Here is a 27666-nt window from a genome sequence, read left to right as displayed (position 1 = left end):
CTTTTACTCCTCTTTCAAACTACCGGTCTTCTCTGGCTAAAATGTGTACGTGGCAGTCCTGAAACGAGTGTCCTTTGTTATTGAGATGAAGATAGACTGCAGAGTCCTGGCCTGAGGAACTGGCTCTCCTGTGTTGAGCCATGCGCTCCCCACTCGTCAGATAGAACTGAAGAAGCTTTTCGGCTGAGCAGTGAACCATCTTCAAGAATTTCAAGCAAGTCTAGTTGCCTTCTTTAGCACCTATGGTTTTTATTTTATTCATACTAATATATTTAAAATGAATAATTATATCTCATTATCTCTAGCCGCTTTATCCTGTTCTACAGGGACGCAGGCAAGCTGGAGCCTATCCCAGCTGACTACGGGCGAAAGGCAGGGTACACCCTGGACAAGTCGCCAGGTCATCACAGGGCTGACACATAGACACAGACAACCATTCACACTCACATTCACACCTACGGTCAATTTAGAGTCACCAGTTAACCTAACCTGCATGTCTTTGGACTGTGGGGGGAAACCGGAGCACCCGGAGGAAACCCACGCGGACACGGGGAGAACATGCAAACTCCGCACAGAAAGGCCCTCGCCGGCCACGGGGCTCGAACCCGGACCTTCTTGCTGTGAGGCGACAGCGCTAACCACTACACCACCGTGCTGCCCGTTTGTACATTATTCTTTTTTTTTTTTTTTAGAAGAAATTAACATTTTCCTTATTACACAGGTAGAACATTCCCAACTGGGGAAAAAGAAAGGAGCTAAGAAACCTAGCTAGTCACAAGTATCAAACAAGATGGCTGGTTGTGTTTGAGGACAAAATTTGTTTTATTTATGAACAACTATTCCCTTATCAGAAATGACAACTGGTTTGTAAAGCTTAAACTTATTTTCGATAAAGAATGGGGTAGATATATACTGTATATCCCATTCTGCATCAAAACTCACCAACTTCATCTTTAATCTTAAGAACAATGATGTTTCCGCATCCATTTCCTCCAAAACCAACACATACATTCATAACTGGCTAAACCTGTGATATTGCTTATGGAATTAAATACTGAACATATTTTATCGGATGTGTATTCAATTAAAGAATGCCTGCATTATAAATGGTCATTGTTAATCCATACTGAGTCTAGGAACCAAATCTTGTTTGTAATTTATTCAGATTCACACTGATTGCTTCGTTACATTTCAGTAGAAATGGTTTTATTAATTTGTGACTTCTGGCATGCACGTGTGTGCTTTCTGCCACACAATTAGAAAGAAAAAAAAACCCAATATGAACAAAAAAAAAAAAAAGCAAGTCAGTCTAACAGGGACAGAGTGAGAGACTGGAACACATGACCTGATTTCACCCACCATTAACTAGACGTGACTTGTCTAATTTCTTATTCGTGAAGACTCCAGTGCTGTTTTGGGGGGAATTTCTGTATCAATCAGACTGTTTTAGCCATTAAATGATCAACTTTACATTACATTACACAAACACAAAACACACACACCGCAGAGCTGCTGTGTTCCCGATCCACCCTTTGACTCCATTTCACTGGTGGAAAATCCCCAGTAGTCCATATCTTCAACCAAAGAGTGAGACTAATAAAATTGAGGGGAGAGCTGGCCATCACTGAATAAGTCCTTCATCAAGTTATCCTGGAAGAGGACGTGCACTGAAGTGTGTGGGTTCATGTTTGTTTTTGTATACGTGCCTCACTGGGGCAGTTGCAGCAGTGTGCCCTGACCCGAGGGCAGGTAGGTGACGTTGCGTGAGCGGCTGAGTTGGAAGGCGATGTCCTCGGCTGCCTCCAGTTTCCTCAGCTCCACCAGGCCGTCTCCTGCCACGGCCAGAGAGTTAGCGATGAGCAGCGCAGCCTGAGAATCACCTGCTGCTGAAATGATGGCTGCTTGCTTCTGTTGCTCTGCCTGCGCACACACACACACACACACACACACACACACACACTATTATAGCAAAATTATATATAGAACCTACTTCACCCACTTTTGGCAAGATGCTCTGAATACCAAGATATCCTGGTATCTCAATGTCTAGCTTGAAAGTCTGCTCAAGACTGATACAAAAAAAAAAAAAAAAGGATCCAGTTATACTCAGGCCACCATGTGCAATATTGTTCATACAGAAGCAAATTATAAAAATTACTAGCCTGGGCCCGCCCATCCTAAGTGTGACGCAACACGAGGGCCTGTTGCAAGCTTAGTCTGGCAAGGCAAGCTATCTCCAGCTCTTCCAAGCTCCCGAAAAATCGGGAGTCAATCAACTTTGAGCATCTCCAACAGCCCTGGGTAGAGGCGTGTTCAAGGCAGTGACGTAGAAGAACTGCGACCGGAAGCCATAGATTGTTTACAGAATCTATGCCGGAAGCGCTTCATTCACTAGAAACATTACGAACATGGAGCAGCGGCAAGCCTTTGACACAGCGGTAGATGCTGTATTGAAAGCATTCAACGGGAAGTTCTCACTGAAAACGGAGCAAAGAGCAGCCCTGGAGGTATTTATCTTCTTCCTGTTACTCAAGCAGTTTCCGTCGCGTCACATATGTCAGAGGAAAGAGTGATGTGATTGGTTTAAGCTTCGTCACAGCCTTTTCTGGCTTCAACCAGTAGCAAACTGAGGCATTTCAGGGAGGCGGGTCAACCACGCCTTTGGGAAACGGTTGGGCTTAATATCTTTGCCAGACCAAATGCTCGCAGAGCTTTGAAGTCACGTTAGCCAGACTAAAAAATTACTGTGCTTAGGTTTGGGCTTTTAATTAAACTAGGGCTGTCAAAGTTAATGCGATAACACGTTAAGGCAAATTCCTTTTAAACGGCACTAATTTTTGTGGCTACTGCCTCATAGAGGTGGAGCCACGATGTCATTGTGTTGTAAGAATGAGCGCAACAATAGCAAAACTTCGCAACCAATCAGCACTTACCCTGATCACGTTCGATTACTCGTTCTACTTCTTGATAAACTTCGGAACCAATCAGAACCAGAAACGAAATAAAAACCTCGTTATAACTTTGTAGTATTGGAAGATAATCCGCAGATAAAAAGATAAACGAAATTCACCTCGTGGTTCGCCAAGGCTACTGATTCGGTATCAAGTAAGTGGTGTTTATTTTAAGAAAATTTACCTTTTGATCATCACAGCTTTTGTTTGGTCCTTCTGAAAGGCCAAATGAAAGGTTTTTTTGAGCTTTATGGCAGATATTTACGCCAAGAATTCCAGCCATTCAACAAAAACTCGAGAAGACAGCGAAGACCACGTTGGAATCTTTTTGAGCGATCCGCTCGGTTTGCAAATACAAAAGTCCCATGTGGGAATAAATCAGCTCCTTCGTAAAAACTAAGAATAAATGTTAAAAGTATAATTGGCCAAACTCCTGCTATTCGCTTTAATTTTCTAATTTTCTTTTTTTTTTTAATTTTAGAGTCTTTACACTACACTTATGAAGCAAAACGTACTTATTATTACTAAATAATGCTTCTAAGACAATTCATGAACAAGTGCTTTCTTACCATTTTGAAAACAGAGTTCAGACAAAATTGGTAACCAAATACTATGAGCCCTGATGCTGTTCACAGCTTGGTGATGCTTGCAAGAGATGAGGTTAGTATAATTGATAACATGTATATATGCTATATTTACTGTATAGACATGGGATCAGAAAAATTTTATTTATAAGCAACAGCCACATGTATCCATAGAGTACCTATTTTTTTGATGTGTGGTTAATACATGCATGTTCTGTACTCCTGCCCGTGGTTTGGGGAAATCAGGAAGTGACTTAGAGCGAGTAGCTGGTTGGCGAAAGTCGTGATAAAGTGCACTTATGTACAGAATCAACCTACATTGTTGTTGCAGTCTGACTGTGTGTCTTTTATACACTTTTGATGGTCCAGAGGGGAGAAAAGAAGACACGTTAAAGTGCATATTCTGGACCAATCTCATTTTTTTTTTAATATGAAAGTATGTCCCTTTACACACTTCTCCAGAAGGGTAATTTTGCACAAGGCCATCTGTCTACAGCAGAAAAAAATAAAATAAAAGGCGTCTGGAAAAATCCCAAGGGAGTCTGGAGCCAGATTCGTGACGTTATCTGCGGAAGCGCCAGCAGGCTGCGCGAGCTTTGCACGGTTTCAGTGCACAGCCTGTGTAGACTAAGTTTAGCAGCTAGCGATTTTGCATTGAAATATGGAATTGTCACCTGAGCACAATGTTAATTCAGCTTTGGATGAAGAACATAATGAGATGTCAGAATTATTTCTTACCCTGGCAACAGTCAACTTGTGAATTGCCGATTTTCTTGGTCTTTTTCTCGGCTCTGCTTTGGTCCTCGGCTTCCGGGTGCCTCGCACGAAGCGCTCCCATTTCTCTCTCATTGTCTGGTCTTTTGGAAAACGACACGTACTAACCCCATCAAGATTGGTGTTGCTACACCCTCCTACGATACATCTGTTAACCATTTTAATAATTACGTGATAACGTTGAAGAAATTTGCAGAAAACCACCAGGTCGTTTTCTCATAAACAAACCAGCGCTGACGTAGGATTCAGAGGGAGGCGTCCCGCACACGACGTCACGAAAATCAATGTTTGCCGGGAAATCCAAATGCCAAGTTTTTTCAGAGGCGGACCAATTCGCCTCAAATGGCTTGATTTCAACTGAATTTTTCTGGTATTGCACAAGGTAAAAAAATTGCACAAAATGTGACAGATATTTGACCAAAGTTTAATATAAAATAGGAGAATTACATTGATCTTGCACCTGAATTTACCTGTGATATGCACTTTAAGGGCCGTGTGTGTGTACGCGCGTGTGTGTAAAAGCATGCAGGCTACATACTGGAGTGAGAGTTTGTTTTATTCTGAGAAATTTGTGAGTTCTGTAAAAGGTGTTTTTATAAACGCAGTTTTTGCTCATGAATGTACTGTATATTTACCAGTGAGTTACTGCATTTTACTGGAAAACATCTTTATATGCTGTGTGGCTTAGCAAGTGTGTTTATTTGGGTTTTGTATTTTTATTTTCTTTGTTTAAAGATGGCCACTACTGTTGTCCAGAGTCCACATCACTACATCAGTTAGTTTAGTTTATTTTATTGCATAGTTAGAGGCTGGAAGTTAAAGGAACAGTCCACCGTACTTCCATAATGAAATATGTTCTTCTCTGAATTGAGACAAGCTGCTCCATACCTCTCCGAGCTTTGTGCAACCTCCCAGTCAGTCAGACGCGCTGTTACTCCTGTTAGCAATGTAGCTAGGCTCAGTATGGCCAATGGTATTTTTTGGGGCTGTAGTTAGATGCGACCAAACTCTTCCGCGTTTTTCCTGTTTACATAGGTTTATATGACCAGTGATATGAAACAAGTTCAGTTACACAAATTGAAACGTGGCGATTTTCTATGCTATGGAAAGTCTGCACTATAATGACAGGCGTACTAACACCTTCTGCGTGCTTCGGCAGCGCATTGATACCATCACTCCTGTTTTCCCCCTCTCCCCCACCCCCCTGACTAGACTGTGTTCCAAGGAGTGCAGGCTACTTGTCTTGGTGGTCACGTTGGTTGTATTGACGGAAGTTAGGGGGGGCGGGGGAGAGAAAAAAAAAAAAAAAAAATAGGAGTGAAGGTATCAATGCGCTGTCGAAGCGCGCAGAAGGTGTTAGTACGCCTGTCATTATAGTGCGGACTTTCCATAGCATAGAAAATCGCTACGTTTCAATTTGTGTAACTGAACTTGTTTCATATCACTGGTCATATAAACCTATGTAAACAGGAAAAACGCGGAAGAGTTTGGTCGCATCTAACTACAGCCCCAAAAAATACCATTGGCCATGCTGAGCCTAGCTACATTGCTAACAGGAGTAACAGCGCGTCTGACTGACTGGGAGGTCGCACAAAGCTCGGAGAGGTACGGAGCAGCTCGTCTCAATTCAGAGAAGAACATATTTCATTATGGAAGTACGGTGAACTGTTCCTTTAAGGACAGAGCTAGGGGAAAATACTATATTGTTTTGTTCACATTAAATTGCGCTAAACCCTCAATTATAAAGCTAATGCTGCTTTATTTATTTATTTATTTATTTATTTATGTAGTTGGGGAATAAAATACCCACAAAATAATGTTTGCTGTGTCTAGCCTTATCCTCCCTGGCCACACAGATTTACATAAAGCAAGCAGATTTGTCCACTCCCACCCCCAAAAAATTTGAAAAGCATCTCTTCAAGGCACACGTAGAACAGATTAAAAGGGGGGGAAAAAAAGTGCACTTAATTGCGAGTTAACTAGGGACAATAACGTGATTAAATATTTTAAATCGACTGACAGCCCTAAATTAAAACCATTTCACAATGATGCAGAGTTCCTGTCTGTACATCCATGACTGAATTTAATAACCCTTCTTCAAGGAGCCTTTGCGCAAGCAATTTTGCTGCTAAAAATAAAACTGGCGATTGAAGGCGGGTGGGTGGGAAGCTCTTGCTCATCTGTTTTTAGGAGCTAACAGCAAAATCTGACTTATTACTTACATCTGAGCTGGATTCATTTTTACTCCCAACTATGATTAAGTTTTCCTTCATTTAAACGACCATCTGGATGAAGCAGCAATGCTAACATCATTGCAGGACTGAAAGACAGCTGCTTTCATTGTCGGTAATCACTGAAAAACAGTCGTCTCTCAAGTTGGTGGAAAATGAAAGAACCTTGAGGCTCTGGTTTGCATTTCTGAATGTGTGTGTGTGTGTGTGTGTGGGGGGGGGGGGGGGGGGGGGGAATCATACACATCTTATGGCATATATTTACTCTTTCACTTACTTTCTCTACAACGAACCTCGCCCTTTCTGCTTCCTGTTGGGCCACCTGCTTCATTTCTACAGCCTCCGTGAACTCTTTTCCAAATGTCAGATGTGTCTGCAGAGATGGAGGAAGAGTTACAACATCTTGAATAGAGAAAACATGGAGCATTAAAAAAAAAAAAAAACCCAGGGAGTGGGAGTTACCAAGGAGACGTCATCGAGAATGAGGCCGAAGGTGGACGCTCTCTCAGTCAGATCTTCACTGACCTGCCTGGACACCAACTCTCTCTGAGTGATCAGTTCTCCTGCATCGAACCTGGCCTAGACACACACACACAGGTTAACTCTGCACATTAACGTTATACATGTAGGCATTTCTCTATAGATGGAACGCTACTCACCACAACAGCCTTCAGCACTTCAGTGGTGATGGAAGGAAGCACTCTTTCATCATAATCCTCACCAATGCTGGTGAAGATCCTCGGTAGCTGACTTGCTACAGGCCTGAACAATATTCTCAGAGTGATGTTCACGTTCTGCAGATCTGACAAACAGGAAGTGGGGGTATAATAGAGTGAGTGTTATTGATTTAAAACCATATTATAGACAGTCAACACTATTGTACCAACATGCATATTTTTCCTTCACACTCAACCCTTTTTGTCCAACAGGAAAAGCGTTCTGTTCTTGTTTATGCACTAAATTTTGAACCGTTCAGAGCATTTTGACAAAAAATAAATAAAGAAAGAAAGAAAGGGCGGCATGGTGGTGTAGTGGTTAGCGCTGTCGCCTCACAGCAAGAAGGTCCTGGGTTCGAGCCCCGGGGCTGGCGAGGGCCTTTCTGTGTGGAGTTTGCATGTTCTCCCCGTGTCCGCGTGGGTTTCCTCCGGGTGCTCCGGTTTCCCCCACAGTCCAAAGACATGCAGGTTAGGTTAACTGGTGACTCTAAATTGACCGTAGGTGTGAATGTGAGTGTGAATGGTTGTCTGTGTCTATGTGTCAGCCCTGTGATGACCTGGCGACTTGTCCAGGGTGTACCCCGCCTTTCGCCCATAGTCAGCTGGGATAGGCTCCAGCTTGCCTGCGACCCTGTAGAAGGATAAAGCGGCTAGAGATAATGAGATGAGATAAATAAATAAAATGATCCAGAACCTTAAAAGTTGGTTCCCAGTTTTTCCAGAGCAAACCGTAATGACATCAGTGGGCGTGTCATTAGTTTGGAGAGGAAGTAGAACGCAGCAATGGGGAACACAACAGAAAAGGATACATCTTCCAAATAAATGGACCGAAAACAAATACCTGCAATAACAGAACAAAAGCTCACAGGTAAGCAATGCGTATATCGCATATCTTGCTATGATTGTTTACTTCCGTTGTGAATTTGCAGCGGAATTCTGAACGGAACCAGTTCAAGAACCCGTTCCCTGTTGGTCAAAAAAGGGTGAAAGAGACTGACTGACAGTCAGGGACACATGCACAGAGAGAGACACACACACACAATAGTCCTTAAACCGTTCTCAGATTTACAGTTGTGTTTGTGTTCATTTACAATTACACAATTTTAAATTTACTCTTTTTTTTTTTTTTACTGGAATGACAAAACCACAGCAATATCCATTCAGGTCCAGATCATGAGAGTCACTTTCTCTCTGACAGCACTTACCTTTGCTTCCAGTGATCACAGGAACATTGCGTGGTCGGGACCTGCAGTCAAAGATGATGGGTTTCTGGACCCAAGGAATCAGGAAATGTGTTCCTTCTCCAGCCACGGTGTCCTGAACGCCTCTAAAGCGGTCAAAGATGACTGCCCTGTGGCCAGCATCAACTGCACAACAGACACAAAGCACAGATATAACTTTAAAACAAGAGACCTCTAATGCCGCTTTTCCACTACCAACGCGGCTGAGTTGGGCTGAGCCGTGCCGTGCTGAGTTGGGCTGAGTCGAGCTGAGCGGGGCTGTTGGAGTTGCATTTCGACTACAACCGCGCTGAACCATGCTGGCTGGAAGTGGGTGGACATATTGGGTGGAGTTAGCGAAAGTGGGTGGACGTCACGTGATGTCGTTAGGTGGCGCAAACAGTGACATCAGTGATCTTTTAAGCGGTAGTCTCACGACCCGGATAGTAAACAATAAACATGGAGGACATGGAGTCGTTAGTGTTGCTGGTCTTGGTGCTGTGGCTTGTTGTCACCGACAACGCCAACAGATACTGGCAAGAGCGTATAGATGAGGCGAGGCGCATAAGGCTCCATAATTCTCGTAATTCTTCTTCTTCCGGGTTTACGGTGTTTACAGATCCCAGCGTACTCACGGGGCGTGTGTGGGCATGCGAGGACACTCCTCCTCACCAATCAGTGCACAGGGGAGCGTCTCCTCACGCCCCTAGCCCCACTCGGCTCGGTTTGGCTCGCTTCAGCCCCACTCCAAAACCGTGCGAGTTTTGGGTGCTAAGTAAGGCTGAAGCGAGCTGAGTTGTGCTGCTCTGAGGTAGTCGAAACGCGAGCCGTGTCGGGCTGAAGTGAGCTGAAAAAGGGTAGTGGAAAAGGGCCAAAAGATCTAAATGATCAAGAAATGAAGAAAGCTGCAGATAATTCTAAGCAGGTTGTTTCTATAAACTGGCAGCCTTGAAAAGATTTCAAATTAGGAAACCTTAGAATATTAATATCAAATAATCAGTGGTGCTGAAAGATTTGAAATTCGACTTATTTATACACCAACGTTGCAGCTCTTTCTTCCTCTCCATTGTCATGGTTACAATTTCAGATGGAGGAATAGTCTTCACAGGAGGAGCGCCAGCGATTACAGAGACGTGTGATGAAGTGGTTGCATTAAAGTCAAGTGGACAGCCAGAACTGGCCGCCAAAAGCAAAATGTTAGGGAGGAAGGAATTATCAGTAACACAGCCAACACAAATCCAAAACATCCAGGAATGCTTTGTATCTCAGTTCTCCTTCTCCTCCAACCCCATCTGCCAGGCTAATAAACTCCCTACTGATACGATAAGCTAGTAAAATCACTACAATTAATACCATACATGAATGCTATTTACATTAATGAAAGGGCAAAAAGCCCCCCCCCAAAAAAAACGAGATAGAACGCCAGCGGTGTCGATGGGGATGCCTCCGCCTGATAGACTACACGCCTTATTATGTTGTGATTTGGGGATGGACATTTGACCTCACAGTAATCGTGACCAAGTGAAATTACTTGTATTAGCCTTGGAGACATTGTGTTCACAAGGTTTTCGGACAGACATTTGACTTCACAGTGACCTTGACCTTAGACCTTTTGATCTCAAAATCTAATGAGTTTATCTTTGTCCCCAAATGCACAAATGGTGAAAGTTTGGTGAAATTCCTTTGATTTGCCTTGGAGATTGTGTTCAAAAGGTTCTCGGACAGACATTTGACCTCACAGTGACCTTGACCTTAGACCTTTTGATCTCAATCAGTTCATGTTTATCCCAAAGCACACAAATGGTGAAAGTTTGGTGAAATTCCTTTCAATAGCCTTTGAGATATCGCGTTCACAAGGTTTCGGGGCCAACGCATGGACGGACAACCCGAAAACATAATGCCTCCTGCACCTTACGGTGGCGGAGGCATAAAAATGATTCTTTCATCAGATAAACAAGCATTACTTGAGGACAGGACAGCAAAATTGCTGTATTTAGATTTAAAACTGTTTGATTACAGCAGTCTTTTAAGATCTATAAGATAATAGGCCTTTCAATTCTATAATTTGGGCTACACCCGGTATTTCTGAATTTTGGGCCTTACATTTTTTTTTCGAGCCCCGGGGGGGGGGGGGGGGGGGGGGGGGGGGGGGGGGCTCACCCCCCTTTGTAACCCCCCCCCGCATGGCTGCTCATGGATTTTAGAGATTTTTTACCCTAAAAACCATTTATTTTATCATCAAAATTTTACAAATGTTGTTGAAATACCATACCCTGTTTGCTTATAAAATTGACACTTATACAAAAGTAGAACTCTTTCAAGTACATACAGTGGCGCTTGAAAGTTTGTGAACCCTTTAGAATTTTCTATATTTCCGCATAAATATGACCTAAAACATCATCAGATTTTCACACAAGTCCTAAAAGTAGATAAAGAGAACCCAGTTAAACAAATGAGACAAAAATATTATACTTGGTCATTTATTTATTGAGGAAAATGATCCAATATTACATATCTGTGAGTGGCAAAAGTATGTGAACCTTTGCTTTCAGTATCTGGTGTGACCCCCTTGTGCAGCAATAACTGCAACTAAACGTTTGCGGTAACTGTTGATCAGTCCTGTACACCGGCTTGGAGGAATTTTAGCCCATTCCTCCGTACAGAACAGCTTCAAGTCTGGGATGTTGGTGGGTTTCCTCACATGAACTGCTCGCTTCAGGTCCTTCCACAACATTTCGATTGGATTAAGTTCAGGACTTTGACTTGGCCATTCCAAAACATTAACTTTATTCTTCTTTAACCATTCTTTGGTAGAACGACTTCTGTGCTTAGGGTCGTTTTCTTGCTGCATGACCCATCTTCTCTTGAGATTCAGTTCATGGACAGATGTCCTGACATTTTCCTTTAGAATTTGCTGGTATAATTCAGAAATCATTGTTCCATCAATGATGGCAAGCCGTCCTGGCCCAGATGCAGCAAAACAGGCCCAAACCATGATACTACCACCACCATGTTTCACAGATGGGATAAGGTTCTTATGCTGGAATGCAGTGTTTTCCTTTCTCCAAACATAACGCTTCTCATTTAAACCAAAAAGTTCTATTTTGGTCTCATCCATCCACAGAACATTTTTCCAATAGCCTTCTAGCTTGTCCACGTGACCTTTAGCAAACTGCAGATGAGCAGCAATGTTCTTTTTGGAGAGCAGTAGCTTTCTCCTTGCAACTCTGCCATGCACACCATTGTTGTTCAGTGTTCTCCTGATGGTGGACTCATGAACATTAACATTAGCTAATGTGAGAGAGGCCTTCAGTTGCTTAGAAGTTACCCTGGGGTCCTTTGTGACCTCGCCAACTATTACACACCTTGCTCTTGGAGTGATCTTTGTTGGTTGACCACTCCTGGGGAGGGTAACAATGGTCTTGAATTTCCTCCATTTGTACACAGTCTGTCTGACTGTGGATTGGTGGAGTCCAAACTCTTTAGAGATGGTTTTGTAACCTTTTCCAGCCTGATGAGCATCAGCAATGCTTTTTCTGAGGTCCTCAGAAATCTCCTTTGTTCGTGCCATGATACACTTCCACAAACGTGTTGTGAAGATCAGACTTTGATAGATCCCTGTTCTTTAAATAAAACAGGGTGCCCACTCACACCTGATTATCATCCCATTGACTGAAAACACCTGACTCTAATTTCACCTTCAAATTAACTGCTAATCCTAGAGGTTCACATACTTTTGCCACTCACAGATATGTAATATTGGATCATTTTCCTCAATAAATAAATGACCAAGTATAATATTTTGTCTCATTTGTTTAACTGAGTTCTCTTTATCTACTTTTAGGACTTGTGTGAAAATCTGATGATGTTTTAGGCCATATTTATGCAGAAATAAAGAAAATTCTAAAGGGTTCACAAACTTTTAAGCACCACTGTACATTATTTAAACTTTCATTTGATAAAGATCAACTACACCTATGTAAAGGAAACATTGACATAGGCCTTTTGTAATAATAATAATAAAGTTTAATTTATATAGCGCCTTTCAAGAAACCCAAGGACGCTTTACAATAAGGAATAGGCACAAAAATGAATAGAAAACTGTTGCTATGGAAAAATATGACCACTAGAGGTCTCCCTTGCCCCGTGGCAATGACAAAACAGCACAACGCAGACCCTACCCTACCCCCCTAAAATTTTCTCAACGGATTTGCAACCATAGACATCCTAGGCCATTATTAAAAAATGTTCTGTTTCCGGTCCATTAGACCGTATCAGTGGATCATCAGATTAACGTTTTTAAAAACGATTCGCGTGCACACAGCAACGCCAATACACGGATACGCTAATCACATGACTAATTAGACGGCACGCAAGTTGAAATGTGTAAATTTCTCCTCAGCGGCTCGGCTCCGCAGGCATCCTGCGCTCCAAATCACTCCGCCCTGAACAGCGAGTGCCCTCTGGAGGGTGCGCACTCCGGCCCTGTGCAGCTCACAGAGCGTGCGAGTGAAGCGCACGAGCAGTGATTCGGGACTGAGCCGCTGTGCGTGTGATCCCAGTGCATATCAGGCATGCGCAAGTCACTCACCACTTGCAAGTGGAAGGATGGCAAGCCTAAAGCCAATCATAACTACACAATGGGCAGTATTTGCATCAGTATTTGCAGTATTTTCATACTTTTATACTCTTTAATGAAAGGTGATACAAGGCGGAAGTCCGCGCCGTTTTTCAGCAGTCGCGTCACATGACCAACGCCAGCGAATCAGGAAGGTGGATGTCACAGTGACGTTGTCCAATGACGACGTCAGCTAGAGCTCAGCACAGCGTATCCTCAATGTTTACACAGCACCGGACCAGACACGAACTGGGTTGAATACGTGGGCCCTGGCGGATTCCCGTTTCCCGGCGTTTCCATGTGAACGGACAGTGCATCCGCGAAGAAAACGAGACAGATACGGTCTAATGTAAACTTGGCCTAAGGCTCATACTTGCCAGCCATGACAAATAAGTAGCCGGGGGGGGCGCACACAAAAACTCCTGTGCACACAGTTCCCAGGGTTAAATGTATTTTCCACAGACCATTTATTTATTCACTTTACTCAAATACAAAGTAAAATGGCAGTAAATCTTTTCTTTTTTTGCGTATTGCATCATGAGGCGCTCCTGGCTTGTAAATCTCTTATTTTCGGTGCATGACACATTCACGCAGCCGAGTGCGTGCGCACACCGCATGTCGGGGCGCGGATGAGTTACTCTCCCTTGATCAACGGTTCAGTTTGACATTGTCAGTCCGTTAGATAAACATTTAATTTTATTAAAATCGAAAATTAATATTTAGAGCCTGTGGGCTACAAAAATAGTCATTAAAGTAGCCGGCTGGACTTAATTGTGTGGCCGGCAGCCGGCGCTTGTGGAAAGCCCTGTCGAATCAGCTCTGCGCATGCGCCGTGCGGCACAAAAAAATGGCAACCACCATGAAGGAAGGAGATCCGGAGTTTTCAAACATTTGCTTAAGTGTGAAATCGCAAAATGGTATTCTAGCGAACAACAAAATAGTAAAGATTCAGAAAAACAAATCATTCAGTGATCATTTTAATAGTGTAATTTCATCCGAACTAGGCCTAACGCTCGATTTAGAACTACAAAAAGTCCGTGTGTCGGACATTTTAAGTACCTTTGTAAAAGTTTTACAAATGTTGCAGTCAGCATTTAAAATGCTAACTTAAAGTTTTTGTACAAGTTTCAGTTGATTTAACTGTCATATTTTATTAAATGTGTCTGCTTTTGTAATAAAAAAAAAAGTACTGAAAGAAAAAGCAAACACAGCATTGCGATTTCTTATCCATCCATATATAATAAAAAAAATAAATTAAAAAAAAAAAAAAAATCCCTCCCTCCCGACTGAAATTTTTTTTTCCCACCCGGTGGACAGGAAATGGATTTTTTTTTTTTAAGGATGGCCCTATTACGTAGACGGAGCATCCAATGTAAATTCTAAAAGCGCTGACGAGACGCGGGGCCGCCATCTTGGAGTGGTGATACGCTGCACTCAGTGTAATGCGCTGGCTCGCATTTTTTTGTCATACATGTAGCTATGATAAAGGATAGCGGTGGGGGTTATTATTCATAGTTGGCTTCACGTTAATAGAATATCCTGATATTAAGTGAACAGATGTCGGAGATTGTTGAAGTTGAGGAAACGGTGATTAATATCCTACAAAAAACGTGTGAATACTAAATACATTAGATATAAACAGCGTAGCATTTTTCTATCGGCTACAACCACCAATCTGTTGCAATGGATAGGGTAAATTCAGGTAAAGTGGGACACTTTTTTTAAATAAAATGCGGTTTTAACAATCTAAATCCATTATAATGATTCAAATGTGTGTATGTTTTCTTTAAATAGATTGTTAAGAACATATCAAAGGGGAAATTAATCTAGTCAGTGAATTTATAAGAGCCTTTTACATCCTTCAACACAATCTGACCCCCCCTTCAGCAAAGCTGATGTATTCAGGTTGAGTGGGGCACTTTGTTTGGTATGTAGGACAATGTGTGATGACCATATATTGACCACAAACATTTTTTTTTTGTTTTAAAGCATATCAAAACATTTATTTATAACAAATTAATGTCAAACATAAAAAATAATGTAGTAAATGAATAAACTAGTAAATAAATTAAAAAGGTAGTATATGAATAAACATGTAATAACTATATATATATATATATATATATATATATATATATATATATATATATATATATATATATATATATAGTTGTCCCCCCCCCCGCCGTGCAAAGCCTTTGAAAAATGCTCCAATGGGACATTCTGAGGCTATCTGAGAGGGAAATTGTAACAAATTGTCTGTCAACATTGAAAAAGAAAGAAGTAATCTTCTTCTGCCCCGGACAGTCTTTGGCTTTCTTCCGCTTCGTGCCGCGGGATGACATCTTTAAATGCCCAAGTGTCAACAAAAACAACTCGCGAACTACTTCTGTCAAAAGCTCCCGTGCCGGTGGCTGAAAGGTCATTCAGTCTCGAGAAATCTCGCTCTACAAGTCAGCTGACCTTGTATGTAACCCATGTCAAATCTCGCGAGAGCAGCCGCGACAAGTAAACAACTAAACAACATGGCGCCTCAGTCTGGAGAACGCCAATTCGGATTGTTTTTGCACCGTCTGGCGGTGTATCTACTATGATTGGAATATTTTTGGAGCAATTATAACGTATTTGATGATCAGACACATTGTCACGTAGTGTTGCTGGGATGTTTTCACGGAGTCGGTAAGGGGGCGCACGCCGAGAGTAAGAGGGCGCAGCGCCCCTGTTCCCCCGTTTAGACGAAAGCCTGTATAATATTAGCATATAACATTAAAACATGACTCGTGAAACCACTTATCACACTTACAGCAGGCCACCCATTCCTCCATTGCCTTTCGGTCACTTGCATCCCCCATACACCCCCTTGCAGACAGTATAATAATAATAGGATGTCTATGATCTCGCGCTTATCTCACCACTCCAAGATGGCGACCGTATTTCTCGCGTCAGAACAGCCAACGCTCCGTCTACGTAATAATAGGATGTCTAATGTTTGCAACAATATAAAAAAGGTCCATTTTGACTGAAAAAAAACCGGAATTCCGCCAAAAAGCGGAAAACTCTCATCCCTGTTTTGCACAGTACTGCGTGTATAGCTATTGTCGTCGTCACTGTTGTACCTGATCCAGGCTTGAAGCGAATCATGTTTGGTTGACTTGGCCAGAATTGCAGCAGCAGGGTGCCCGGTTCCTTTCTGCACTCACACTTCCCCCATGGACAATTTAGAGTAGCCAGTTAAAGGGGAACTGAAGGAAAAATTTATCATCAAAATTCTATTTCTCATTTTATAAAATATAGGAATGTATTTCTGACGGCTATTTTGTCACTGCTATAGCAAGTTATGAGTGTTTGAAATATGCTCTGTAATATATCAGTCCATATGTCAAAGCAATGGCCGTAAACGAGATTCGCTGAGACCTGTGCGAGACATCATAGGACGGAAGTAAAACTTACAGCGGAAATCAAAGTGACCAACATCTGCCAACGTTGTCAAAAGACTCGCGCACCCTCCTTCGAATGCTGACATAATCAAGCCTGAAGTTTTCCCCGTGTCTGAAATCACTCCCTACATAGGGCACTATATAGTGGGGACGCCATTTTGTAGTGCTGTCCAAAACCTTAGTGAGGATTATGTGGAAAATGCGCTCAGTATAATATGTATTCATCACAAAAATACATGTATGTATTTATTATTTTGAAAACCCACCAGCAGCCTGATCTGGCACGTTTTAATTGTGTGACAGTAATGACGTAAATACCAGCGCGACGAACTAGTCCTTATCCTGTCGTCTTTCCCATAGACATATTAACATAGACGCCGCATTCTGCGTAGAATCATACGTCATCCTCGCCGCCATATTGGATGTGGCAAAATGGAGATTCTTCAACCGTCTCTGGTATAGCGTCTAGACAGTAGCCGAGAATAAAGATGCCTCATTCATGTGCTGCGTTTAACTGTACCAACAGGTTTACCATCCAAACGAGATCACATGGGATTACCTTCCACAGGTGAGACTAGAGCTGTGGTCAAAAAAAAAAAAAAAAAAAAAGAAAAAAAAAAAAAATCGATCCACGATTCGATATCGATTCACGCGAAAAAAAACACAATCGATTTCTTCCAGGTGCCTATAACACTATTTTCTCGAACGCGCAAGGGACTATTTTCTCCAACGCGCAAGGAGCACTATAAAAGCGGGTGCCGGCAAAATGAAACTTATAAAGAAAACAAGAGATGGACGAAGCTGCCTGGTTAAAAACACCGCCGGGGATGAAGTCGGATGTGTGGAAACACTTCGGCTTCAAACGGTATGAGGACAGAGACGAACTGGACAAAACGAATGCAGTTTGCAAGTTGTGCCAAATAGAAGTAAAATATCTGGGCAATACCACCAATCTAAGAAACCATTTATCCAGGCACCACCGCGAGACAGCTAGTGCTAAACCTGACGCGAAGCAGACGGCACTTGAAAATGCATTTGGTGTGAAATTTCCCCCACAGTCTAAGCGTGCTATGAGCCTTACAGAGGGAGTCAGGATCTTTATTTGTAAAGACCTCCGCCCCTACAGCGTAGTCGAAAATGCTGGGTTTAGGCTACTAGTAAAGAGGTTAGAGCCACGCTACGTCTTGCCCAGCCGAAAACATCTAAGCGAGACAGTAATTCCAGATATGTATGCCAAGTCAAAAGATGCCTGGGTATGTTATTTAACTAGAAGAGGGCCACCAAATGTCATAGTTTGTTACACTCTGAGACTTATCAGTCAAACATAATTTCTTGACTGATGAGCTATTTTTTTTTGTGGTCAGAAACCCAGACCTGGGTATGTTATTTAACTAAAAGAGGGCCACCAAATGTCATAATTTTGATTTAGACTTCAGATAAAACCTGGATATGTTTCATTCCAAAATAAATAAGCTTTCTTTCAAACTTGAACTCTTGTCTCTCTGTGTGTCCCTCTTACACATACACAGATACAAGCACAAACAGACATGGAGCTGTTTGTCAATAGGGTCAGTTTTTATTTAAAAGTTTTAAAGTGACAATACAGCAATATGTACATGAATCAATATTGAATCGAATCGGATCGAATCGGATCGTGACCTAATGAATCGAAATCGAATCGATCCAGGAAATCCGGATCGATTCCCAGCCCTAGGTGAGACTGGAAAAATACTTTTCATTGTATTTGGTCATTATAACGTAATTTTACGAACAGATTTTTCTGACTTTGTGGCTAATATGAAGTCTCGCGCATAATAGCCGCTCGGCGAAACCTGTCTCCAAACAATGAAGTATTTCCTTCGTAACTACGCTGATTGTTGTTAGTTGCTTAGCTAACTTTTCACATACTATGTAGGTTTCCCAAAAATAGACATGAAAAAGCAGTGGGAGACAGCTGTGCGACGGGAAGGGTTTTCTGCTACTCTGTCATCCATGCTCTGCAGTGAACACTTCAGAACGGAGGATTTTGACAGAACAGGTCAGACAGTCAGGATCAGAGAGGGAGCTGTTCCTTCAGTCTTCAGTTTCCTAGCTCATCTCCACCGGGTAGGTGTAGAGTTATAAGCAGTGAGAATTAGAGAATACAGTGCCACACTGTGATGAATGTTTTTAACCTTTCTGAATGTGAAGGAATCAGTGATGTATTTTGTTTTGATATGGCGTTAGAACCTGGCCGAACTCAGTTTGGCGCTCATTCAGCTCACTTTATTCAACGAGAGTAGGTCTGTGTGGTGACTCTATAAATAAAACAGTACATTTTTATTTTCATTCACTATTTCCAGTTTTTCCACTATTTCCATCATTTATCATATTCAGTCTTGTAGGTTGGTTATTGTGGCCTCAGGTTTTGGTAGCTTGCTACGGTATGCTGACTGATTAGCTTACCTGAGCTATCTATCGCGTATCTCTCGCTAGTTTGCAGTGTACAGGGTATTTCACACACTATTTATAACCATCACATTAAAAGTTATATATGTTGTTTTGATGCCTGTTTGTTTCCCAAATATATACATGTGTGTCTTAATGAGTGAATAAAAGGCATCGAGTTAAATATTATTGTAGAAAGGGGCTTTATGAAGTTCAGTCCATTTACTTGCATTGGTTTACGGGGAAGATTTGCTACATCCAATACGGCGGACACTCTGACGTATCCCAGCAACGGGGCCACCAGCTCAATGCGGCGTCTATGTTTATATGTCTATGGTCTTTCCAACTCTTCTCTACTCCATGTTGGTTTGAAGTCATATGGAATAGTCTCCATGTCACGTACGTGAGGGAGGCGGATGTATGTACAGAAGTATACAGTTTAATAAAGTGCAGAATATATACACAGTGAGACAAAATATACACAGGCAAATAATCCAAAACGGCAGGCTAGATCAAAAATGAGAATACAGGCAAAAGGGTCAGTCGAGGTGCAAACAGTACATCAAAGGCTAAGCGAGGACAAGAACGAGAAACAGGCACAAAGATCGTGAAACAGGAAATCAAGACAACGGGTAGAAAGGCTCGGTAATGCGTACATGCGTATCGTAATACTTCGCGATGCAAATGCATCAGCACAGTCCTTAAATAGGCAAACACGTTGTTCCTTCATTGAGTTCAGGTGCGCCTTGTTCACGGCGCGCGTGCTGGAGTCCACTCGGCGTGCCTTCAAGTTCACGCGCCACAGAGCGCAGGACTGACACGCCATCACTGATAAAGCTGGCAAATCTCGAAATTAATCTAAATTGGAATGATACGGTGATCTGGCCGCCGTGTAAACAGTTTTCAAAATGGCGGCGCTGACACTTCACATCTGAAGTCTTGCACAAGTCTCGTGCGGATAAGCGACGCCTGCCGTGGACCATACGAACTACATTCAACATGGCTAAAAACCTGAAAAGGCTGATGAGTAGCCTGGCTAACGCAACTTCAAAGCTCTCCGAGCATTTGGTCTGGCCAAGCTATTAAGCCAAACCATTTCCCAGAGCCCGTGGTTGACCTGCCTCCCTGAAATACCTCAGTTTGCTACTGGTCGAAGCCAGAAAAGGCTGTGACAAAGCTTAAACCAATCACATCACTCTTTCCTCTGACGTATGTGACGTGACGGAAACTGCTTGAGTAACAGGAAGAAGATAAATACCTCCAGGGCTGCTCTTTGCTCCATTTTCAGTGAGAACTTCCCGTTGAATGCTTTCAATACAGCATCTACCGCTGTGTCAAAGGCTTGCCGCTGCTCCATGTTCATGATGTGAATGAAGCGCTTCCGGCATAGATTCTGTAAACAATCTATGGCTTCTGGTCACAGTTCTACTACGTCACTGCCTTGAACACGCCTCTACCCAGGGCCGTTGGAGATGCTCAAAGTCGATTGGTTCCCGATTTTTCGGGAGCTTGGAAATGCTGTAGATAGCCTGCCTGGCCAGACTAAGCTCGCAACAGGCCCTCGTGTTGCGTCATGCTTAGGATGGGCGGGCCCAGGCTAGCTGAAAAGTGTAATGTAACATGCCAACACGAGTCACGATATAAGATTAATAAAACTAAAAACATAACTGAATAACACGTTAATTAAGAAATAAAGCAAGTTTAAAAATGACTTCGGTTCCTCTTTAACCTAACCACACGTCTTTGGATTGTGTAGGAAACCAGAGCACCCGGAGGAAACCCACACAGACACGACGGTAACATGCGAACTCCCCACAGAAAGGCCGCAAGGTTCAAACCCAGAACCTTCTTGCTGTGAGGCGACAACGCTAACCACGACACCACCGTGCCACCCTGCATATAGCTATAGTGTATACAATGCTGTTACCCGTTTTCGTGGAATTTCCGTTTCGCGGTTTTTTCTCGCGCATGCGCGTTCAGTCAACCAACATCGGGGGTCATTTTGATAGCTGTGGTCTGGCAGATGCCATTTTGGGAAAAATGTTCCGCATTGTGTCAAGTCAGATATTAAAATACAATGGTATTTAATATAATTTTGCCTATAGCTTCAATTTGTTATAACTTTTCACAAAAAAGATGTAATCCTATTAATATTTGATAACTTAGAACAGAGTGGCTCAAATGTCATCTGCTTCCATTGAGAAAGTCCATTACAACAAAAGCATGTGGTCCACAGGAAGTGCCCATGCATTTTTTTTTCTTTCTACGGATGCCCAGATAGGACATGTCCATTATATCAGTTTTATCACTTTAACACACCATTTGTTGTCAACGTCCTTCTTTCATGTTGAATTTTTATTTTCAAAGAAGCCCTAACCCTTATCTACTTATCGTTGCAGGACTGCCCTGCCTTGAAAAGACACAAGTGAGCAATTCCAGCGTTATGGACGTGACACTTGAACTCAAAATGGCAACAAATGACCCAGTGCATGTTTTATCGTCTCCCAGTATTTAAACAGGTGTTGCATATTTTAAGGCTGTACCATACTGGAGAAGTGATAGAACAAGAACAATTCCCATAGTACATCTAGGGCATGCCAGAAAACGCCAATAAAAGATGCGTTATGGATGTGACAGAAAAAGTATCACTTTTCTTGGGTGACTGTACATTTTTATCAAACTCTGTGAAATTGTAAACCTAATGTCGAAATGGAGATATCCATTTGATAGAGGGGTCCAAGGTGAATATTAAAAAAATCTTTGTTTAAAATATTTTGTATTTCATGCAGAGTTTCGGAAGGAAAAGTCAGCGTTATGGATGTGACGAAATTCCGTTATGGATGTGACGCGTCTGAAATAGACATGGCATATGTTTAGAAAATCAGCAATTTAACCACCATAACCCTTTGAAAAACTCTCTAAATATCAGCTAAAACTATCAAAGTTCTTAAATAATATTTAGGATGGCTATTGTTTTGCTGTTTTGTGGATTTTAGCATACATTTCTGTGGCTTGTGGGAATAATATAGAATTGTACATGATCAAAGTTGATTTTAGCTTGGGTTTTACATTATAAGAAAGAAAGACTGACAGTGACACATTAGGTTGGTTACAAATTGGTTCAACTTATTCACATCTGTAAAATACAGGCCTAGGTGAGATCTCTGGGAGTAGTTTTGATGTATTACATGTTGCTTTATTTTTGCATGGTGAGGTTGACATTTACATGGAATTGCCCATGTACAGATCCTACTCTCCTACTGCACTGACCAATGCATTCTGTGATGTGAAGGATAATAGAGTGTCAGTTAGTTTGCAAAGCAGCCCGCAAGCACAACGTCCCTGAACAAACACTCAGAGACCGTATCCTGGAACATGTTCCTTCTGAAGCAGTCAAGTCAGGTCCACCCGCTATGTTCACTGAGCTTCAAGAAGCTAGATTGGTAACTCATGTCAAAGACATGGCATCCATGGGTTACGGATATACCAGGTCCGACCTAGTGTCTCTGGCTACAGAGTTTGCACTGCATTTGGGGCTGCGATCATATGACACACCTCTTTCCCTTAAACGGTATCATGGCTTCATGTCCCGAACTCAAAACTGTGAAGTGTAGTGTAGTAAGGAGGCATTCTAAGTTTTACTGTCCGTGTCATGGTTTGCCGTGCAAGCCAAGTGATGAGGAATGAAACTTGCAATCATTCAGTGCCAACCTGTAAAAGCACTTGCCAGACGACACCCAGTTGTATTTTCACGTGATTTTATTTTCTGAATAAACAGTTTTCATTTGTTCGTGATTGTTTCTTCTGCTCCTAAAACATGTTTAACAGTGACATGGCCCACCAGATACACCGTAGATGATTGAACTTTAAAGAATGACGTGAATCCACGAAAAATGGTGACGACATGCCCACGTGATCCCACAATTTACATATTTAGAAAATGGCTGCCCCCAGCTGCAGATATTTACCAAGTATTTTTGTTGTTTTATGCATAAGTTGAGAACTAATTAGCGTTTCATGATCATCAACATCTCTACGTTTCTTTTAACTGTTACATTTATCTGAACCCTTATATCCACGAAAACCGGTAACACGCCGATATTAAATGACAACTATTTAAACTCCTCAACCTCCTTACCATTGTACAGGGCAGAGTTAACCACGCCTCCTCCAATGGCCAAGGCCAATCCCAACTTCCCAATGGACTCGAATAGCTTCGCCATGGCAACTGAGAGTCAGGGTCCTGGAAAGAATGACACACATTTGTAGTTTAAGGAGAATTTCTGATTACTGAGAAGAAAAAGTATCAACTGACCTGCTATACCTCAAGTGCCCTTGACTGTTTTATTTGAACCAATGTGTGTGTGTATGTATATATGAGTGTTTAGTCTACGTCTAGTTCATATCTAGAGTGTTTATACTATTTATATTGTCTGAGTGTTTAGTCTTTGTCTAGTTCTTATCTAGTGTTTACACTGTTTATATTGTCTGAGGTGGGGTTTACATTAGACCGTATCAGCGGATCATCAGATTAACGTTTTTAAAATGATTCGCGTGCACATAGCAACGCCAATACACGGATACGCTCGGCTCCACAGGCATCCTGCGCTCCAAATCACTCCGCCCTGAACAGCGAGTGCCCTCTGGAGGGTGCGCACTCCGGCCCTGCGCAGCTCACAGAGCGCGCGAGTGAAGTGCACGAGCCACGATTCGGGACTGAGCCGCTGTGTGTGTGATCCCAGTGCATATTGGGCATGCGCAAGTCACTTACCACTTGCAAGTGGAAGGATGGCAAGCCTAAAGACAATCATAACTACACAATGGGCAGTATTTGCATCAGTATTTGCAGTATTTTCATACTTTTATACTCTTTAATGAAAGGTGATACAAGGCGGAAGTCCGCACCGTTTTTCAGCAGTCGCGTCACATGACCAACGCCAGCGAATCAGGAAGGTGGATGTCACAGTGACATTGTCCAATGACGACGCCAGCTAGAGCTCAGCACAGCGTACCCGCGTATTCTCAATGTTTACACAGCACCGGACCAGACACGATCTGGATTGAATACGTGGACCCTGGCGGATTCCCGTTTCCTGGTGTTTTAATGTAAACGGACAGTGCATCCGCGAAGAAAACGAGACAGATGCGGTCTAATGTAAACTTGGCCTGAGTGTTTAGTCTATGTCTAGTTCTTCTTATCTAGTGTTTATACTGTTTATATTGTTTGTCTGAGTGTTTAGTCTATGTCTAGTTCCTATCTAGAGTGTTTATACTGTTTGTTTTTTTCAATTATTCTATTTTTATTTATTGCATTGCCTGTTTGCACCGTGGGTCAGAGAGGACTGAAATTTCATCTGTGCTGTATGTCGAGCATGTATAGCATATTTCAGAATCACAAATCAGAAACACTTTAATTGCCAGGTATGTGGACACACACGAGGAATTTGACTCCGGTTCACTTAGCTTTCATAGTACAAAACAGATTTAAAAAAAAGCGTATACACAAAAACAAACAAACAAACAAACAACAACAACAAAAATAGGTGCATAGTGCAAAGTAATCCAGGTAAGTTGAATCTGGATTTTAGCTGTTCATCACAGAAAGGATTTCCCTTTTGGTGCAATATGGTGCATAGTGCAAAGATGAATAGTAAATTTAAATAAGTATAAATACAAGTAACAGTGAGCACAGAACGACAGTATGAGTGTGCAGATATTTTACAAGTGATATTACTGATATATGAATCTGGATTTTAGCTGTTCTTTATTTTGACAATAAAGCTGACTTGACAGTATATCTGTTAGAGGCATATACAAGTATTTCTCTCTCTCATTAGGAGGAGCAGGAGGGAGCATTTATAAATCATGACTGCTGTAAATAAATGAAAGATGGGTTTGTTGAGTAAACCGTGAGCACCATTAAGAGGCCTGTTCTCCTAAAGGCGAAGCACATGTCTATCTTTATTCAGGGGGAAGAAAAAAAGGAACAGCTAAATCTGCACAATAATAAAGCAGGTAATTTCTTGAATTAGTCTGAATAATGACCGTGACTCTGAACTGCAGTGAAAACCCTGAAGCACCTGACGCAATCCAGCCTGACCTGAGAGAACGAGCCGAACTGACCATGTTAGCTAACATTATCGCTAGCTTCCTTTCAAAACAAACAGCGAAACCTGTTTATTTATGGCAGCAGAGCTTTTTGTTCTTATTATATCCAACATACAGTGAATAAATTAATAATAAAAAGTGTTACTTCAGGACGAAAAGCTTTCTATTCCAACACACCGTGAAAACTCACCAAGCTTGTGACGGTTCACCGTGACCTCCACCGGAGCCGACGTCGGAAACACATGAACAAGTGTGCGTTGTGAGCATGCGCGAGACTGCTGAATAACAACCACTCTGATTGGACAGATCGCGGCTCGACGTCTGAGTATGGAGAGAAATTATTGGTTCACTTGAACACTGTCGGTTATTCTCACTGGTTATTCTGCAGATCGATTAATAATAATAATAATAATAATAATAATAATAATGTTTTGTCTGACAGCTAATGCATTGTAAATAAACCGTGAAAATTTTTTTCCATATCTTATTTTTCCCCATTATTTATTTATTTATTTATTTATTTTAAAATATTTGTGTAAATACTTAATTTATCTAGAAGTTTTCTCTATTTTCTATTCTCTGTTTATCCTATAATGATGCTGCTGGAATTTTAATTTCCCTGAGGGAACCCTCCTAAAGGGATCAATAAAGTTTTATGTAATCTAATCTAAATATAAGTAATATGGATAGTATAGTATAGTATAGTATAAAATATAATATAGTAATGGCTTTCTTTTCAACTGATTCGAATTACTCGAAGCTACTATTTGGTTTCCATAGCAACAAACGCAAAACAAACAAACAAAAACCCAGAAAGAGTTATATATAATAAATTCGCTGATCATTTTAGGAAAATACCATATCAAAATCATCTCTGATTCTAAAAACAATCAAGCTGCTAAAACTTTTCATTTGTGCTCATTATTCAATGTTTTTATTTGAAAATTCCCTCTGGCTCTTGGTTTGCTGTTTGTGTTTGTATGAAGAACTACAGTGCTCAGCGTCCACCCCCTTTGAAAAGTAACCTTTTTAACAATATCTTAATGAACACAAACAATTTCCAAAATGTTGACAGGACAAAGTTTAATATAACATCTGTTTAACTTATAACGTGAAAGTAAGGTTAATAATATAACTTGGATTAGACATTTGTGTGCTTGAATGATCCTAGGAGCTATGTTGTCGGGGGCATTATGCCCCTGTCAGGGTTTCCCAAGGCAGACAGGTCCTAGGTGACAGGCCAGACTAAGAGCAGTTCACCAAAACCCCTATGGAGAAAAATCCGAGGACCGTGACGTCGCCCGGGATGACGCAGCCGGGGCCCCACCCTGGAGCCAGGCCCGGGGTTGGGGCTCGTATGCGAGCGCTTGGTGGCCGGGCCTTTGCCCATGGGGCCCGGCCGGGCTCAGCCCGAAGAGCTGACGTGGGCCCGACCTCCTGTGGGTTCACCACCCACAGAGGTAGCAGTAGGGGACTGGTGCAATGTGGATTGGGTGGCAGTCGAAGGCAGGGGCCTCGACGACCTGATCCCCGGACACAGCGGCTGGCTGTTGGGACATGGAATGTCACTTCGCTGGGGGGGAAAGAGCCTGAGCTTGTGCGGGAGGTTGAGAGGTACCGGCTAGAGATAGTCGGGCTCACCTCCACGCACAGCTTGGGCTCTGGAACCCAGCTCCTCGAGAGGGGCTGGACTCTCCACTTCTCTGGAGTCGCCCGTGGTGAGCGGCGGCGGGCTGGTGTGGGCTTGCTTATAGCTCCCCAGCTCAGCCGCCATGTGTTGGAGTTTACCCCAGTGAACGAGAGGGTCGCCTCGCTGCGCCTTCGGATTGGGGAGAGGGCTCTTGCTGTTGTTTGTGCCTATGGCCCAAATAGCAGTATAGAGTATCCGGCCTTCTTGGAGTCCCTGGGAGAGGTACTGAGGAGTGCTCAGACTGGGGACTCCATTGTGTTACTGGGGGACTTCAATGCTCACGTGGGAGATGACAGTGACACCTGGAGGGGCGTGGTTGGGAGGAACGGCCTCCCCGATCTGAACCCGAGTGGTGTTTTGTTATTGGACTTCTGTGCTAGTCATGGTTTGTCCATAACGAACACCATGTTCGAGCATAGGGGTGTCCATAAGTGCACGTGGCACCAGGACACCTTAGGTCGGAGGTCAATGATAGACCTTGTAGTCGTTTCATCTGATCTCCGGCCCTATGTCTTGGACACTCGGGTGAAGAGAGGGGCTGAGCTGTCAACTGATCACCACCTGGTGGTGAGTTGGATCCGCTGGCGGAGGAGGAAGCTGGACAGACCTGGCAGGCCCAAACGTATGGTGAGGGTCTGCTGGGAACGTCTGGCCGAGCACTCTGTCGGGGAGGTCTTTAACTCCCACCTCCGGGAGAGCTTTTCCCAGCTTCCGAGGGAGGCGGGGGACATTGAGTCTGAGTGGACCATGTTCTCTACCTCCATTGTGGACGCAGCTGTTCAGAGCTGTGGCCGCAAGGTCTCCGGTGCCTGTCGTGGCGGCAATCCCCGAACCCGGTGGTGGACACCAGAAGTAAGGGATGCCGTCAAGCTGAAGAAGGAGTCCTATCGGGCCATGTTAACCTCCAGGA

General features: G+C 42.7%; 1 protein-coding gene across 1 annotated transcript; it reads right to left on the bottom strand.

Annotated features, from left to right (window-relative positions):
• Window positions 1-798: 798 nt before the first annotated feature.
• phb (prohibitin) lies at window positions 799-25337 on the bottom strand. Its single transcript, XM_060901902.1, has 7 exons — window positions 25257-25337; window positions 23097-23201; window positions 8462-8623; window positions 7200-7342; window positions 7003-7119; window positions 6818-6913; window positions 799-1920 (listed from the first exon to the last, which is right to left on the bottom strand). Exons 2-7 carry the CDS (start codon window positions 23179-23181, stop codon window positions 1708-1710), a joined length of 816 nt encoding a protein of 271 aa, XP_060757885.1. The 5' UTR covers window positions 23182-23201; window positions 25257-25337; the 3' UTR covers window positions 799-1707.
• Between the last annotated feature and the right edge of the window lie 2329 nt (window positions 25338-27666).

The sequence above is a fragment of the Neoarius graeffei genome, chromosome 20, assembly GCF_027579695.1.
Source record: "Neoarius graeffei isolate fNeoGra1 chromosome 20, fNeoGra1.pri, whole genome shotgun sequence".
NCBI lineage: Eukaryota > Metazoa > Chordata > Actinopteri > Siluriformes > Ariidae > Neoarius > Neoarius graeffei.
The sequence above is the reverse complement of the archived record's forward strand: the minus strand, read 5'-3'. Positions and strand labels throughout refer to the sequence as shown.

What these genes read in the sequence shown, in the direction of transcription:
- phb (XM_060901902.1), bottom strand. Translation starts at nt 23,181, where the DNA reads ATGGCGAAGCTATTCGAGTCCATTGGGAAGTTGGGATTGGCCTTGGCC. An exon ending in AAGTGCTGAAGGCTGTTGTG is followed by an intron (nt 7,120 to 7,199) that starts GTGAGTAGCGTT and finishes GTGTGTGTCTAG; the next exon opens with GCCAGGTTCGATGCAGGAGA. An exon ending in TTCTCGATGACGTCTCCTTG is followed by an intron (nt 6,914 to 7,002) that starts GTAACTCCCACT and finishes CCATCTCTGCAG; the next exon opens with ACACATCTGACATTTGGAAA.